The sequence below is a fragment of the Scyliorhinus canicula genome, chromosome 14 (genome assembly GCF_902713615.1).
Source record: "Scyliorhinus canicula chromosome 14, sScyCan1.1, whole genome shotgun sequence".
In the NCBI taxonomy this organism is placed as follows: Eukaryota; Metazoa; Chordata; class Chondrichthyes; order Carcharhiniformes; family Scyliorhinidae; genus Scyliorhinus; species Scyliorhinus canicula.
Genome location: NC_052159.1, coordinates 21,774,607 through 21,789,186, shown reverse-complemented (window position 1 = coordinate 21,789,186; position 14,580 = coordinate 21,774,607). Strand labels below are relative to the sequence as shown.

The 14,580-nt window shown below is 41.6% G+C and overlaps 1 protein-coding gene across 9 annotated transcripts in view; it reads right to left on the bottom strand.

Annotated features, from left to right (window-relative positions):
• Window positions 1-14,580, bottom strand: part of herc2 (HECT and RLD domain containing E3 ubiquitin protein ligase 2) — a 297,727-nt gene that overhangs the window by 123,770 nt on the left and 159,377 nt on the right. For 6 of the 9 annotated variants that reach the window (XM_038818501.1, XM_038818508.1, XM_038818502.1 and 3 more), the window contains 4 exons: window positions 14,102-14,293; window positions 12,317-12,385; window positions 2,778-2,965; window positions 1,807-1,999 (listed from right to left, as the gene is read on the bottom strand). In XM_038818501.1, coding sequence (XP_038674429.1) covers window positions 1,807-1,999; window positions 2,778-2,965; window positions 12,317-12,385; window positions 14,102-14,293 — 642 coding nt within the window. The remainder of the gene's footprint in view (window positions 1-1,806; window positions 2,000-2,777; window positions 2,966-12,316; window positions 12,386-14,101; window positions 14,294-14,580) is intronic. The other 3 variants (XM_038818505.1, XM_038818507.1, XM_038818504.1) reach the window with 2 other exon arrangements.

Below are 14,580 nucleotides of genomic sequence, written 5' to 3'. Positions count from 1 at the left end.
GCCGCGATTTCTGTTTATTTTTCAATGCCTACCGATTTTCCTGCCAAAGTCTTTTTTCAGGGAGATTGAGGGAAGGATTACCTCGTTCATATGGGGAGGGAAGGTGGCCAGAGTGAGGAAGGTGCTGCTACAGAGGGGAAGGCAGGCAGGGGGGTTTGGGTCTCCCGAACCTGATGTACTACTACTGGACGAATGTGGAGAAGGTGCGGAGCTGGGTCAGAGGGGTTGATTACCAGTGGGTCAGAATGGAGGAGAGTTCATGCAGGGGGTCGGGGCTGAAGGCACTAGCAACAATCCCGCTCCCGATAGCTCCGGGGAAATACTCAGGGAGTCCGGTAGTAATAGCTTCATTGAAAATCTGGAGGCAGTTTCGCCAACACTTCAGGTTGGGGGCAGGGTCGAGGGAAATGCCAATCCAGGAGAACCACAGATTTGAGCCAGGGAGGTGGGACGGAAGCTTTCGGAAATGGGAAGAGAAGGGGATTACGACTCGAAAAGATTTGTTTCCTCGGGGTCGATTTGCAGGATTGAGGGAGCTGGAAGTGAAGTATGGGCTGGAGCAGGGAGAAGTGTTTAGGTATATGCAGGTTCGGGACTTTGCCAGGAAGGAGATAGAGAGCTTCCCGGAGGAACCGGCTTCCACTTTGGAGGAGGAGAGGGGGGGGGGGGGGGGGGGGCTAATCACGTTCACATGTTTTGGTCCTGTCCAAAGCTTGGGGAGTACTGGAAGGAGGTGTTTAGGTAGTTTCCAAGGTGGTGCATGTGAAGCTGGACACGGGTCCCCAGGAGGCCATATTCGGGGTGTCGGATCAGCCAGGGTTGGAAACGGGTGCGGAGGCAGATATCATAGCCTTCGCCTCGTTGATCGCCCGAAGGCGGATCCTGCTGGGATGGAGAGCGGCCTCTCCACCCTGTGCCCTGGCGTGGCGAGGGGACCTGTTGGAATACTTGAGAGGGTTAAGTTCGAACCGAGGGGAAGCTCGGAGGGGTTCTACAAGTCACAGGCACTATTTATTATGCACTTTCAAGAACTGGATAACATCGAACATTAGTTTGGGGGGAGGAGGGGGGCTGTGTATGTTGAAGATGGCTATGGGTAATCCCTGATTCCTTTTTTTTTCTCTTTGTCATTTGTTTATGTTAACATGCGGGCTGATGTCTGGGCACGGTGGGAGGATGGGATCGTTGTTACTGTTATGGGGTTTGAGATATTTGTTGTTGGTTATTGATTGTTGTTGGGTGTAAATTCGGGAGAAAAATTGTGAAAAAGGAGAATAAAAATATATTTTTTAAAAGAATATGCAGAATTAGTCCCAATTGGTAGAGTTGTTTCCATTATGAGACAGTGCAAAGAAGTTGAAAGACATATTTTCACTAAATGTATACAATAATGTAGGATAAAATGCTTTGCTGCCATTCAACTGAATGACAAATTACTGTGGATGCTGGATTCTGAAACAAAAAAACAGAAAATACTGGACAATCTCAGCAGGTCTGACAGCACCTGTGGAGAGAGAACGTGCTGAGATTTATCCAGCATTTTTTGTTTCCTCATTATACAGTGAGCTGAAACAAAACGCTGTACAAATCAAAAAGCTAAATATTCTTCAAAAATATTGCAGCAAAATATTGCAACAAAAATGCCAAGGTTACCTCAAGTGAGATTTGTCTGGAAAACAGCTATGTTCCCCCCCCCCCCCCCCCCCCCCCACACAAAAAAAACAAAACACCAAGCTTATGTTTGTTTTTCTGAAGACTTCCATTGAAATTCAATGTTAATAGTTCATCGAGCATTTTATGACTTACCAGAATCGTCCTCAGTGTCGGAGTCCTCTGTAGCTGGCTGTGCAGCAGGGGGCGGTTCAGCTAGTTTCAGATCATACTTTCCTTCTTTTCCCATTCTATAGGAGTTGGTACTACCAGTGTCCCACTGAACCCTAATCCAGCCGTCATCTCCCAATTCTCCAATCACACGACCTAATCCTGGAGGCGGTCCATCCTGATGAGGAATTTGTAATGAAAGTCGCAAAGTTACAAAGCTAAAAACAGAACAGAATACCCGTGTTACAGTAACAGTTCTGTGGCCAGTCAAATGCATTTATAACATTAGTTTTTTTTAAAAATGTCATCTTAACTTCAAAAAGTTGGCAGCTGAAAGTTTTCTTTAGGAAAATGATTAAATAAAGGCGCTTCGGATTATGAAAGGAATGGGATGGAGTAATTAACAATATACTAGCAACACTAGGGCCTCTAGAAAACAAAAACAAATATAAAAGACCCAAAAAAGATAATTTTAAAAAATTCAAACCTCAAGAGGAATATTCTTTGCTCCAGTCGTATGACCAACAGCCCCCTTCTCCCCCAACTGCCGATTCCCCATTCCAGCCATTGGTATAGGCTCTCTTAGTCAGATTGCCAATTTCTTTCTGAAACGCAGGCACTCTACATTCTAAGCAGAGTTCTATTGAACTTTCTGGGCGAGTAAAAATTAATTAAAAAAATAAGGAAAAACTTTATTAAATGCTGAGGAGCATCCAACAAAATTGGATAAATGACAGTAGAACTGCACACTGAAGTAAAATGACAGCATGCTGTCCCACTGTGCTATACAGTCAATTAAGACAATATCAAGCGTGGACCAATAGCTGAACCAGAAATAGTCTCAACCTCTCTTCCCCCACTCCTCCCTGCTGAAATGAAATAGACCAAGACAGATAAGCTCCACCCTAGGTATTTCTAATAGTTTTAGAACAGACCACTGTAGTTCGCTTCTGTACCTGATCTCCCCATTTCCAGTCTACACCTCTCATCACCCGAGTGCCAATTTTCATCATTGCTGCAAGCTCTGGGCCAGAGACAGGCAGTGGAACTGGTGTGGTTTCCTTTCTCGCCTCCTCTAAAACAGTGGCTGAGGCTCCATGAAGAGATGTACCAATATCATCATCACTACTATCAGAAGAAGGGCCTAAAGGGAGGAAAATGGTTGCAATGCCAGGTTTAAAACAGTTTTGATGCAAATTAGCATAACAACATTTTCCAGGAGACAAGAAATCACATCTTAAACATACTTTAACAAACTGATAATGTTGGACTTTAATATGGTCTGCACTGTTCTTTAAGTAGCTTTTACTTTCCTTATTAAAATGATTTAATTGCAGAACACGAAGGAACACCGGGGCTCTTTCTTTAAAAATACTTAATTCCTTGTAGCTGTTTCAAGGTCCCCTTTGGGCTGCAATGCATTCCCGCCCGAGATCTTCGCTGATTAGCTGCAGATGCTCAGGTGAAAACTCCAAACAAACCAGGTCAGTGAAAGAATAACAAAACCAATGCAAAGATAGAAAGGGATACTTGTACATGAACTAAATATCCAAAAATTAAGGAAAACCAAATCCACAGCAGCTCCAAGTACACATTATGCCAAAGTGAAATGAAAAAAACTGAAAATCGCTTATTGTCACAAGTAGGCTTCAATGAAGTTACTGTGAAAAGCCCCTAGTCGCCACATTCCGGCGCCTGTTCGGGGAGGCTGGTTAATCAGGAAAGAAAGGTAGATACTTTCATAAGGACATGAGTAGATCATGCAGCTCTCAAATCTGTTCTGCCATTCAATGAGATCATGGCCACCTGGATTTGTTCTATATTGTTTAATAGGAGGCGGTGACAAAGTGGTATTGTAATGGGACTAGTAACCCATGGACAGAGTAATACTATGGGGACCCAGGTACGAATCCCACCATGGCAGATGGGCAAATTTGAATATATAATTGGAACTAAAATTCTAATGATGACAATGAAACCTATGTCATAAAAACCCATCTGATTCACTGATGTCCTTGAATAATAATAATTGCTAATTGTCACAAGTAGGCTTCAATTAAGTTACTGTGAAAAGCCCCTAGTTGCCACATTCCGGCGCCTGCTCGGGGAGGCCGGTACGGGAATTGAACCCGCGCTGCTGGCCTTGTTCTGCATTACGAGCCCCTTGGGGAAATAAATCTGCTGACTTTGCACGATCTGGCCTACATATGACTCCAGCTCCAGAGCATCATGGCTGACTCTAAGTGCCCCCCTCATTGTCAATTAGGATTGGGCAATAAATGCTGGCCCAGCTTGCGACGCGCACATCCCAAGAAAGAATTTTTAAAATAACCCAACAAAAATTTTGAAATTTGCACTGCCATTTTGGGAGTGTTTTCCTCGTTTCCACTACCTTTACCTAAATATAGAACATAGAACTTGGAACAGTACAGCACAGAACAGGCCCTTCGGCCCTCGATGTTGTGCCGAGCAATGATCACCCTACTCAAACCCACGTATCCACCCTATACCCTTAACCCAACAACCCCACCTTTAACCTTACTTTTTAGAACACTACGGGCAATTTAGCATGGCCAATCCACCTAACCCGCACATCTTTGGACTGTGGGAGGAAACCGGAGCACCCGGAGGAAACCCACGCACACACGGGGAGGACGTGCAGACTCCGCACAGACAGTGACCCAGCCGGGAATCGAACCTGGGACCCTGGAGCTGTGAAGCATTTATGCTAACCACCATGCTACCGTGCTTGTCTGGCACTGAAGCACACAGCAATAGAAAACTCAATGCTTCACTAGTCATGGCAGTGTTGGGGCACCACAGCAGGCCTCAGTCAGTTCTGTTTTTAATTGCAAATTCACTGAAATGAATACAAAATGCAGGTATGGATAGTGGGAGTGCTGTGGCAAGCTGAGAACCAAAATGGAGCCCTAATGCCTTTCTTCTGTCCCAGCACAACCTCTGTTCCCTTCCACCGATTCCATCCCTCATTCTGATCATTGAGGTGGAAGTAGGCAATTCGTTAAGTTTCATGTTCTAATGACAGAGGTGAGCTTACGAGCACATATCTGCTCCAAAGCCAAGACCTCCGACATCCACCTTTGTAAGATCACCTGTCTCTCCCCTACCTCAGCTCATCTGTTGTTGGAACCCGCATCCATGCTATTCAACCTGACTATTTCAACATTCCTCTGCTCAGTATCTCAACTTTAAGCCTCAGTCAAGTTGAACTCATCCAAATATTTGCTGTCCACTTCCTAACTTGCACCAAATTCCATGCATCCATCACCCGTGTTTGCCGACCTAAAATTGGCTCCTGGCCCACCAATGCCTGAATTTAAAAATTCTCATCCTAGATTTCAAATCCTTTCCCAGCCTCGCTCCTCCGTATCTCAGTCACCTTCTCCAGCCACAGAGTCCTCCAAGAACTCTGCGCTCCTTCAATTGCAATCACTCCATCATTGGTAGCTGTGCATTTGGGTTGGAGGCTTTGGAATCCCTCTCTGAGACTCAGTCTCTCTCTCCTCCTTTAACATGCTTTAAAAGCTAGCTCCCACCTGTCCTAATACATCCTTACAGGCTCACTCTCAAATTTTGTTTGATAATGCGCCTGTGAAGCACCTCAGGAGAATTGTTACATTAAAGGCACGATACAAGTGCAACTACATGTTCTGGTTACTAGACAGAACCTACTAGTCCAAAAGCTGGCGACACATTATCTGAACTGGTGATCTTGTATTTTAGAAGCATATAGGAATCTAGAATTTCACCTGGAATGCATGGGTGGCCTAGCGACCATATTTTCTTGCAGCAGCACTTTACAGTGTTTCAATTATTCAAAAACCTGTATTGGACCGTATAACTTAGAAAATTAAGAATGCAAGTGGACAACGTGGGTGGATTTGGTGGCTTATGCTGGAAATACCCGGAGACAAGATGCACAAGATTTGAAATTGGCATGGATGGAATTTCCAATATGGAAGTTGATTAATTGAAGGTTTTAACATACAAAACAAACTCAAAGTTCAGGATCCAGATCCAAAATGAACACTATGTGAGTTTGCAAAAGAAAGACCCTTAACATCACTGCACTGTTTTAAATACCAACTGAGCATTGCTCTGACAATGGGACAAGTGAGGGCAGTCCAGCCCATGAGAATTCAAAGCAGCCCATCACTCAGCTACAAGGAAATAAGTCTTGAAAGAATCAGTGCCTCGTGAATCAATGGTCTATTCATTTCTAAAAGAGACTGAACAAATGATCAAAAATAGCGTGCATTGCATTGTCTTAGAACAATATACTAATTTATTTAAACAACAACCTTTGTTTAGGGGGGGCTACTGTGCAACTGGCAATGGAAAAGTGGAGAATACTTTGTATGCATGGCTTGATGGCATTTTTTTAGTATGTGGGGCAAAAACAAATAGGGCCTTTAGTATGGTTTAAAGGTCAGCTGCTGATCTCCTATTACATCATCGGCTCTGTACAAACAGTGCGCAATTCAAAGGATAAAAGAAAAATGGAATCAAATTCTTATTTTCTTGCAATCTACCAAGTTAAGTATTTGGAAATGAATTACAAAAGTGGTTTTTGAAGCCATCAGAAGCATCTTGACTGAAAGAACTACAGTGCAAGTGAGTCAATATTATTAAAAGAGAGCCCTTCAGAGATGATGCCTTTCCTTGCAATGCATGAAAATTTAGCTCGCCAACAATCACAACCTATTCTAAATAGGTTCTTCTCACAGTCAGCAGCAAATCATTTATTTTAAAATAAATATTTATTTATCCATGGAAAACAAAAATCAACAAACTTATTGAAGATGATTATACTGATCTCCTGGCATTGATCACAACTACAAATGATAGACGGCACGGTGGCGTGGTGGTTAGCACTGCTGCCTCATGTTGCTGAGGACCTGGGTTTGACCCCAGCCCGTGTGGAGTTTGCACATTCTCCCCGTATCTGCATAGGTGTTACCCCCACAACCCAAAGATGTGCAGATTAGGTGGATTGGCCACGCTAAAAGTGCCCCTTAATTGGCTACTCTGAATATTTAAAAAAATCTACAAATGCTGCCATTCCCACACCCATGTTTCTCAGCTAGATTATACTTTCCACCACCTGTCCTGCCCAATCCACTGCAGTAACACCATGCCCTTCATTTCCAACTTGCATTTTGGCGTCTGCTTACTTCCACAGCATCTTATCGTCTTCCATCCTTTTCTCTTTTAAAATCAATCCCAAACTCTCTCTCAGATATCTTATCATCTTCCTTCCCTAGCTTGTCTATCAAGAGATTCCATACCCAAGCCATCATCAATCATCATCTCAGCAACGCCACCTTCTCACCTCAAGGTTTATCACCCTTCCACATTTCTCTGAAGTCTACTTATGGCCCATTCCCATATCCTCATTACCATCATGACCTCCCTGACACTGTAGCTCAATCACTGACAAGCTTATTCAGACCATTTCCTCATATCCTTTCAGAAAAGATCCTTTCTTCGCAGCATCCATTCACCATAATACCTCGGACGTTGTAGACTTGCTCAACCATTACTTCACCTCTACTTTAGACACCCTTGTCTCTCAGCAAAACTTTCACTGTTTCCCATCTAGGACGTTCCCCCTGCTTTGCTCCTTCAAGTCCAAAGGACATAACTTGAGTAGAGATGCCTTTCTAACTGGCTTAGTCATTCCATTGCCAGATACGTTAACTCGAGTAGAGATGCCATCTAACTGGCGTAGTCATTTCATTGCCATATACGGCTCAACTGTACCCAGTTTTAATAAGAACACAAGAAATAGGAACTAGAGTCAGCCAGTCAGCCCTTTGAGCCTGCTTTGTCATTCAGTGAGATCAGGGCTGATCTTCGACTTGCACACTCCCCATATCTCTTTTTAATATATCTTAATATGTAGAAATCTATTATCTCAGTCGTGAATTTGCCCAATGACTGCGCCTCCACAGCCATCTCAGGCAGAGAATTCCAAAGATTCAGCACCCTCTGAAGCAATTCCTCCTCATCTTAGTCTTAAATGGCCAGCTCCTTATTTTGAGACTATGTCCCCTGGTTCTCAACCCCAGGGGACACATCCTTCCTCCATCCACCTTGTCGAGCTCTGTAAGAGTTTTCTATGTTTGAACGAGACCACTTCTAATTTTTCTAAACTATAGGAAATAAAGATCCAGTCTCTTAATCACTCCTTGTAGGACAATCCCACCATCCCACAAATCAGACTGGAGAACCTTCACTGCACTTCTTCCAAGGTAAGTATATCTTTTCTTAGATAAGAAAGCTGCATGCAATTCTCAAGATTGTCACTCACTAAGACTCTATATAACTGCAATATGACATCTTAGCTCCAATACTCAAATCCTCTGGTGATAAAGGCCAATATACCATTTGACTTCTAATGGCCCTACCATCATTGTGGAAATAACACTGACTACTCTTAGACTATGCTTTTGGCAAAGATAACTCCAGGAATATTTTCTCCATTACCAAATGCCTCCTGGATCTTCTTTGTCATCAAAACCTTCAGTGTAGCCTCTTTCACCGCTTCTGTCTCCAATCCTCTTCGCACTCCAATCTGAATCATCGTGTCACACTGTTTCCACGCTCTCTTCTAAGCTCCTGTTGCCCATGAAACATACTTTCTGCTCCCTCAACTTTATTCCATTAAATACCTAATTACCTATCTTCCGTTCCAGAACTTAAAATGTTAATTACAAAAGATTTCCTCACCTCAAGCATCATCCCTCTTCTTTCCAAAGCCATCATCACCAGGTCTCCTTTCAAAACAAAACTTTCTTCATCTCCACTGAGCTTTCCATCAACAGCCACATTTCTAACCAACCAATTGTTTCCAGAGTCCTTCAATGTTTTTCCAGCTCTGCCCAATCCTCCATCAGCTGACAACTTAAATATTACTATTGAATTTCTGACCCTCACAATATAGTCCTAAGCAAATTTGTAAACAACCTGTGATGATAACTAGGCCACCATATCCCTACCCTCCCTTTTTACAGCCTTCAACGTGGTAGACCACAATATAGTCTTTTCCAACTTCTCTCCTCTCAATCAGCTCCAAGTGACTGTAAGACTGCCGAGGCTTTATTCCATTTTAACCTGCACAAGAACATTTCCAGCCATGTTTTTCCCTTCATCCTCTATCACCACTTTTGACCATTCTTCTAAGTTTGTGCTGTCAACTGTTTGGCCGATACCCAATCACCTCCATTGGGAAGATTCAAGCCATTAAACATAGAAAATAGGAGCAGGAGTAGGCCATTCGGCCACTCCTGCTTTCTCTCCATACTCCTTGATCGCTTCAGCCACAAGGGCCAAACCTTGAATATATCGAACTCTCTTGAATATATCAAACAAACTGGCCCCAACAGCTTTCTGTAGTAGAGAATTCCACAACTCTCTGAGAGAAGAAGTTCTTCCTCATCTTAATCCTGAATGGCTTAACCCTTATTATTAGACTGTTACCCTTATCAGGAACATTCTTGCCGCATCTAGCCTGTCCAGTCCATCAGGATTTTTTATGTTTCTATGAGATCCTCTCTCATTCTTCTAAACTCCAGTGAGTACAAGCCCTGTCGATCCTGCCATCCCAGAAATTAGCCTGGTGAACCTTCGCTGGACACCCTCAATAGCAAGAATGTCCTTCCTCAAACTAGGAGACCAAAACTGCTCCCAATACTCAAGTTGTGGTCCTACTTTGATCTTTATTAAAAACTCTGTCCCCCTGCTACTGACTCCTACTCAGCTACTATGCCACACAGTGCTAGAGCTTATGCCGCGTGGGAGTCCTGCTTAATTTAGAGATGAATCTCCACTCACTAGCCGCTCAGAAACAAAAAAAATAAAAAAGTCGCTTACTTTCTACTATCAGGCCTTCCGCAAATAAATCTTCATACATACTTTTTTCTTTTAATTTACCAGCTTTCTGATGCTCGTCTCGAACTACCTATCCTCCACTTGCAAAAAACTGCACGGCTCATACTCCATCTCACTCCACGCATCATGTCTCTTTAACCTCCAACCTGCTTCCCACCAGTGGAGAGGCAGGAAGTGAAATCACTACCGGCGATGCTCTCGCTACATTTGGCAATACTACATAATAGTGCATCAAAGCAAATGCAGGCCTACAGATCTGAAGAATAAAGGAGGTGTTACAGGAGGACAATATGGTACACGATGTGAACGTGAAACTCAAAGGTATCAGTACAGAAGATAAACCCACTTAACTATGCAGGTTATGAGAGGTGAGTTGGCCAAGATGATGTTAATTAGGCAATGGTTAACACTTAAATAATCCATAATTCACAGTGAACAGACATTCCCCTAAGGAATAAAACACCACAGGAAAAATGGCCCAACCATGGCAAACAAGATAGTTTAAGATTAATGGAACGGGCTTTTCATGTTGCCAAAAAGAGTAGTATGATTGTAAAAGCTTCTATATACAAAAAGGGATTAGTGAAAGTAAATGCGGGCCTCTTAGAGGCAGACAGGAGAAATTACAATGAGGAATAAGGAAATAGCAGACACCTATTTTGCATCTGTCTTCATGTTACATGACACAAAATATTCTGGAAGTAGTGGAGAACCAAGGTTCGAATGAAAACAAGGAATTTAAGATTATTGGTAAAGAATTTGTATTGGAGAAATTAATGGGGCTAACAGTGACAAGTTCCCTCAACCTGATGGCCTACATCCTATGCTTTTAGAAAAGACAGAATAGAGGATTCCCTGATTTTGATGCTTATCAAATTCCCTAGATTCCAAAACTGTCCCCGTGGATTGGATAATCAAAAAAATTAATACATTGTCCAGAAAGCAGGGAGAGAGAAAACAGAGTACTATAGGTCAGTTGGCCTGAATCAGTGTTAGTTGATCTGAATCAAGACGAGGGAAAATGCTCAAACCCATTATTAGGAAAGTGATAATAAGGCACTTAGGAAATCATAGTATGATTAAGCAATGCCATTCCAGGTTTATGAAAGGAAAATCATGTTTGACGAATCTGTTTTGAGTTTTTTTTTTGAGGTTATAACTAATAGGATGGATAAGGGGGACCAATTGATATAGTGCATTGGGATTTTCATACAACATTCAAAAAGTTTCTGCACAAGAGATTATTGCACAAAATTAGGGTTCATGGGATTGGGATAAGATATTAGCATAGATTTAGGATTGATTAACGGACAAAAAAACAAAAGAATAAGAAAGAACAGGACATTTTCAGGTTGAGAGGCAGTGCTGTGGTCACTGCAAAAATCAGTGCTTGGGTCTCAGCTACAATCATTATCAATGACTTCGATAAGGGGGGCCAACTATAAAGTATCCAAATTTGCTGGTAATAAAGCTAGTTGGAAGAGTTAACTGAGGTAAATACAAAGATGCTGTCAAAGGATTTAAACAGTTTGTGAATGTGGCACATTGAATATAACGTCAAAAAATGTGAGATGATAGGAAAATATAAAAGCAACATTTTTTTAAAATGACGGTAGACTGGGAAACATTAGTATTTAGAGTGTGTCTCGTTATAAAAGTTAAGCTGCAGGTACAGCAAGCAATTAGGAAAGAAAATGGAAAGTTGACCTTTATTGCAAAAAAATTGGAATATAAGCATAAAGAAATGTTGCCACACTTGTATAGGGACTTGGTGAAGCTGGTGTGTTGTTCACTTTTGGTCTCCTTACCCAAGAAAGGGTGTACTTGAGCTTTGACAAAGAGTCATTGGACTCGAAACGTTACCTCTTTTCTCTCCCGCCAGCATTTTCTCTTTCATTTCAGATTCCAGCATACACAGTAATTTGCTCTTAAGGGTGTACTTGCTTTTGAAGGAATGCATGATTCAACAGACCAATTTCTGGGATGAGGAAGTTATCCTATGAGAAGAGATTGAGTAGACTAGGCCTATTTTCCTGGAGTTTAGAAGAATGGGAGGTAATCAAATTGGAACATAAAATTCTTACGGGACATGATAGGAAGGTGCTCTTCCTGGCTGGGGATCACATTCTTTGAATAAGGATCAGCAACTGAGGACTAAGAGAAATATTTTTCTTCATTCAAAAGATTCTTTGGAAAATCTATGCTCCAGAGAATTGTGGATGCTAGTTCATCAAGTATATTCAAGTCAGGGGATTAACAGATTTTGGATACTAAAGGAATCAAGAGGTTCGACGATAGTGTGGGAAGGTGGAGCTGAAGTACAGTGTATTGAATGGCAGAATAGGTTCGAGGGGCCAAGTAGCTTGCACCTTTTCCTACCTCTAAGTTTTTTTAACTACCAGTTCTGGAGAGAGAAAATAAAGTTCCCAATTGTATCACTCTATTCCAAGGTCAGTGACAAGGATTTGCATAGGATTTTACACAAAAATAAATTTTGAAAATTACATACAAGTATGGAAACAGAAAGCACGGTACATCTCTTTATCCAAATGTTTCCATAATTCCTAAGGTGCACACTTACCGCATGCGCACAACACAGCCCCACCTTTAAATCTGTTTCTTTCCAATTTTGATATGGACGGTCCTGTTCCTGAAAGTACAAATCGCTTCTTTGAATTATAAACTGGTATTGAGGTCATTTTTGGACGGCATAATTTATTATTCCTGGTACTTTATATAAGCAAGGGAAAGCGATACTAATCGTAAGAAGAGAATCGTTAACCCAGACAATCACTGCATACTAGAGAAAAAAATTTATTGGTATAAAATGCATAGCATTCAAATATAGTTATGGATGAAACTTTGGTTGCTTTAGAATTTGAACAAAGCCAGAAGGTAATGAAAAATTATTTGGAAAATTTTCTGAAAAATCGGGAAACAAGTTTTAAACTTTAAGGGGTTACAATAATATTTACAAAGGTCTCAAGTCTTATTTTCGCAAAATTGCAGCTCGTTGAAGCAGGTTAGAAGTAAACTAAGCCTGCTAATAAGTCACGAGAGAACATGTTAATTTTCACAGAAATTCAGCGTCCCAAATCCTTTTTTATAATATGGATCATCATCTGTTTCCCATATAGAAGCGAAACAAAGTGAAATTGTGGTAAAACTTGGTTTAATTTTCAGAACAATGGAGCCCACTTTTTGTCCAAATTGCCAGAAGGAAAGAAAAAGATATTCTGTAGGCCAAGGCGAAAGAGCTCAATATCAGCCTGGAACCATAATGAAAAAAAGAAAACTGAACACTGAGATGGTATGTTTAAAACCCAACCTAGATCTGTGCCCACGTCTTCCACCATTCCCTGGTCAAGTTTCACAAGTCTAGCTGCCACCCTGTCCCGAGCACAAAGATTGCCCTCATCAAAGTCACCAAGCAAAGAGACTGTCACTATGTCACATTATCTTTTACCTGCCTCCTAGATTTCTCCACAGCGACAAACTTAACTCTTTCAACCCATGACATTTGTCTCATTTGGCTCCATCCCGATCTGTGACACTGCAAGTAACTCCCCTACAACCACTTCATCCACTTTCACGTGGCTTTTTAAAAAAAGATTGAGTGGGATTGTTCCATCCTTGGCTTCATTCTTTTCCATGGCTATAAGCTGCTCATGAAAACCCCCTAGCACCATCATCAATAATCAGCTGACTAACAACGAACCAATAGCTATGCTTATGGAGGTGGACGGGGTGGGTGGGTGAGGAGGGTGGTTGCAGTTAAAAGTAAGGAGGGGTAAATTGGATTTCTCTAGGGTAAAAGAGGCTCTAAGGTGGACATGACGGAGGCTGTTGGAAAAAGTTTGAAAAACTGTTTTGATGATAAGTAATGAAGAGCAGGTTAGAAACGTTTGAGACAGTAAAGGAAACATGTTCACTCTAGATAATGAGGAAAAACTGAAGATGCAGAGCAAAATAGTAGACGCATAGTAGATTGAAAATGGGATGATGGGGGGGTTAGGGAAGGGATAATTTGATTAAAAATGCACATTCCTTTTGCATACGGATTGCCCTTATACATCCACTTTAAATTTAGAAATTAACTGAAGAAACAACTTTAAATTACTCGATTTCCAAACAGTATTTTAAAAATTCAGACTTGAACTACTTTGATTACCCTACTCCAACTGTCCTAACAATATCTTACAGCTTGCATGTCATTGAGCAACAAGTTCAAACACAAGCCAAAACTCTTCATTTACATAACTCACAAGGATAGGGAAAAGTATGGAAGATCATTTTTGTTCGGAAAAAATAGAATTAACCTTCTTGAATCTGAGATTCCATCCTGCAGCATTTACTTTTCACTGACCTATTAGTCGCAGAACTGTCTGAGTCAATGCGAGCAGACCGGAGTTTAACAGAAGGCCGAGACTGTTGGCTCCATGTTGTAGAGTTAACATGTTTATCATGATGAGTAGGAAGCGAGATTGTGGAATGGTACCAAGGCTTGGTGCTGAAGGATTCTCATTCGTTAAAGTTTGCAGAGGAATAGACTGCATGCCTAAGAAGAAGACAACAAGTTGGCAATTAGCAACATTCTGATCAAGACACTTGGAATTCAGAATTCTTCTGCACCTCACTCTAATCCTCTATCTTTCAACATGGTGAGGTGTCGAAGATCCATTGAAAGTAATTAATTAGGTGATGGAAAATGGAGCTGCCCCTCAATTGCAATGTTTATGTGTGTGTGCTGAAAGGAAATGTAACATTTACTGTGTGTTCTCAATCAGCAATTCAAACAACTCTTTAGAATAAATTGGTTATCCTATTTTCTTTATTGTCAAGGAT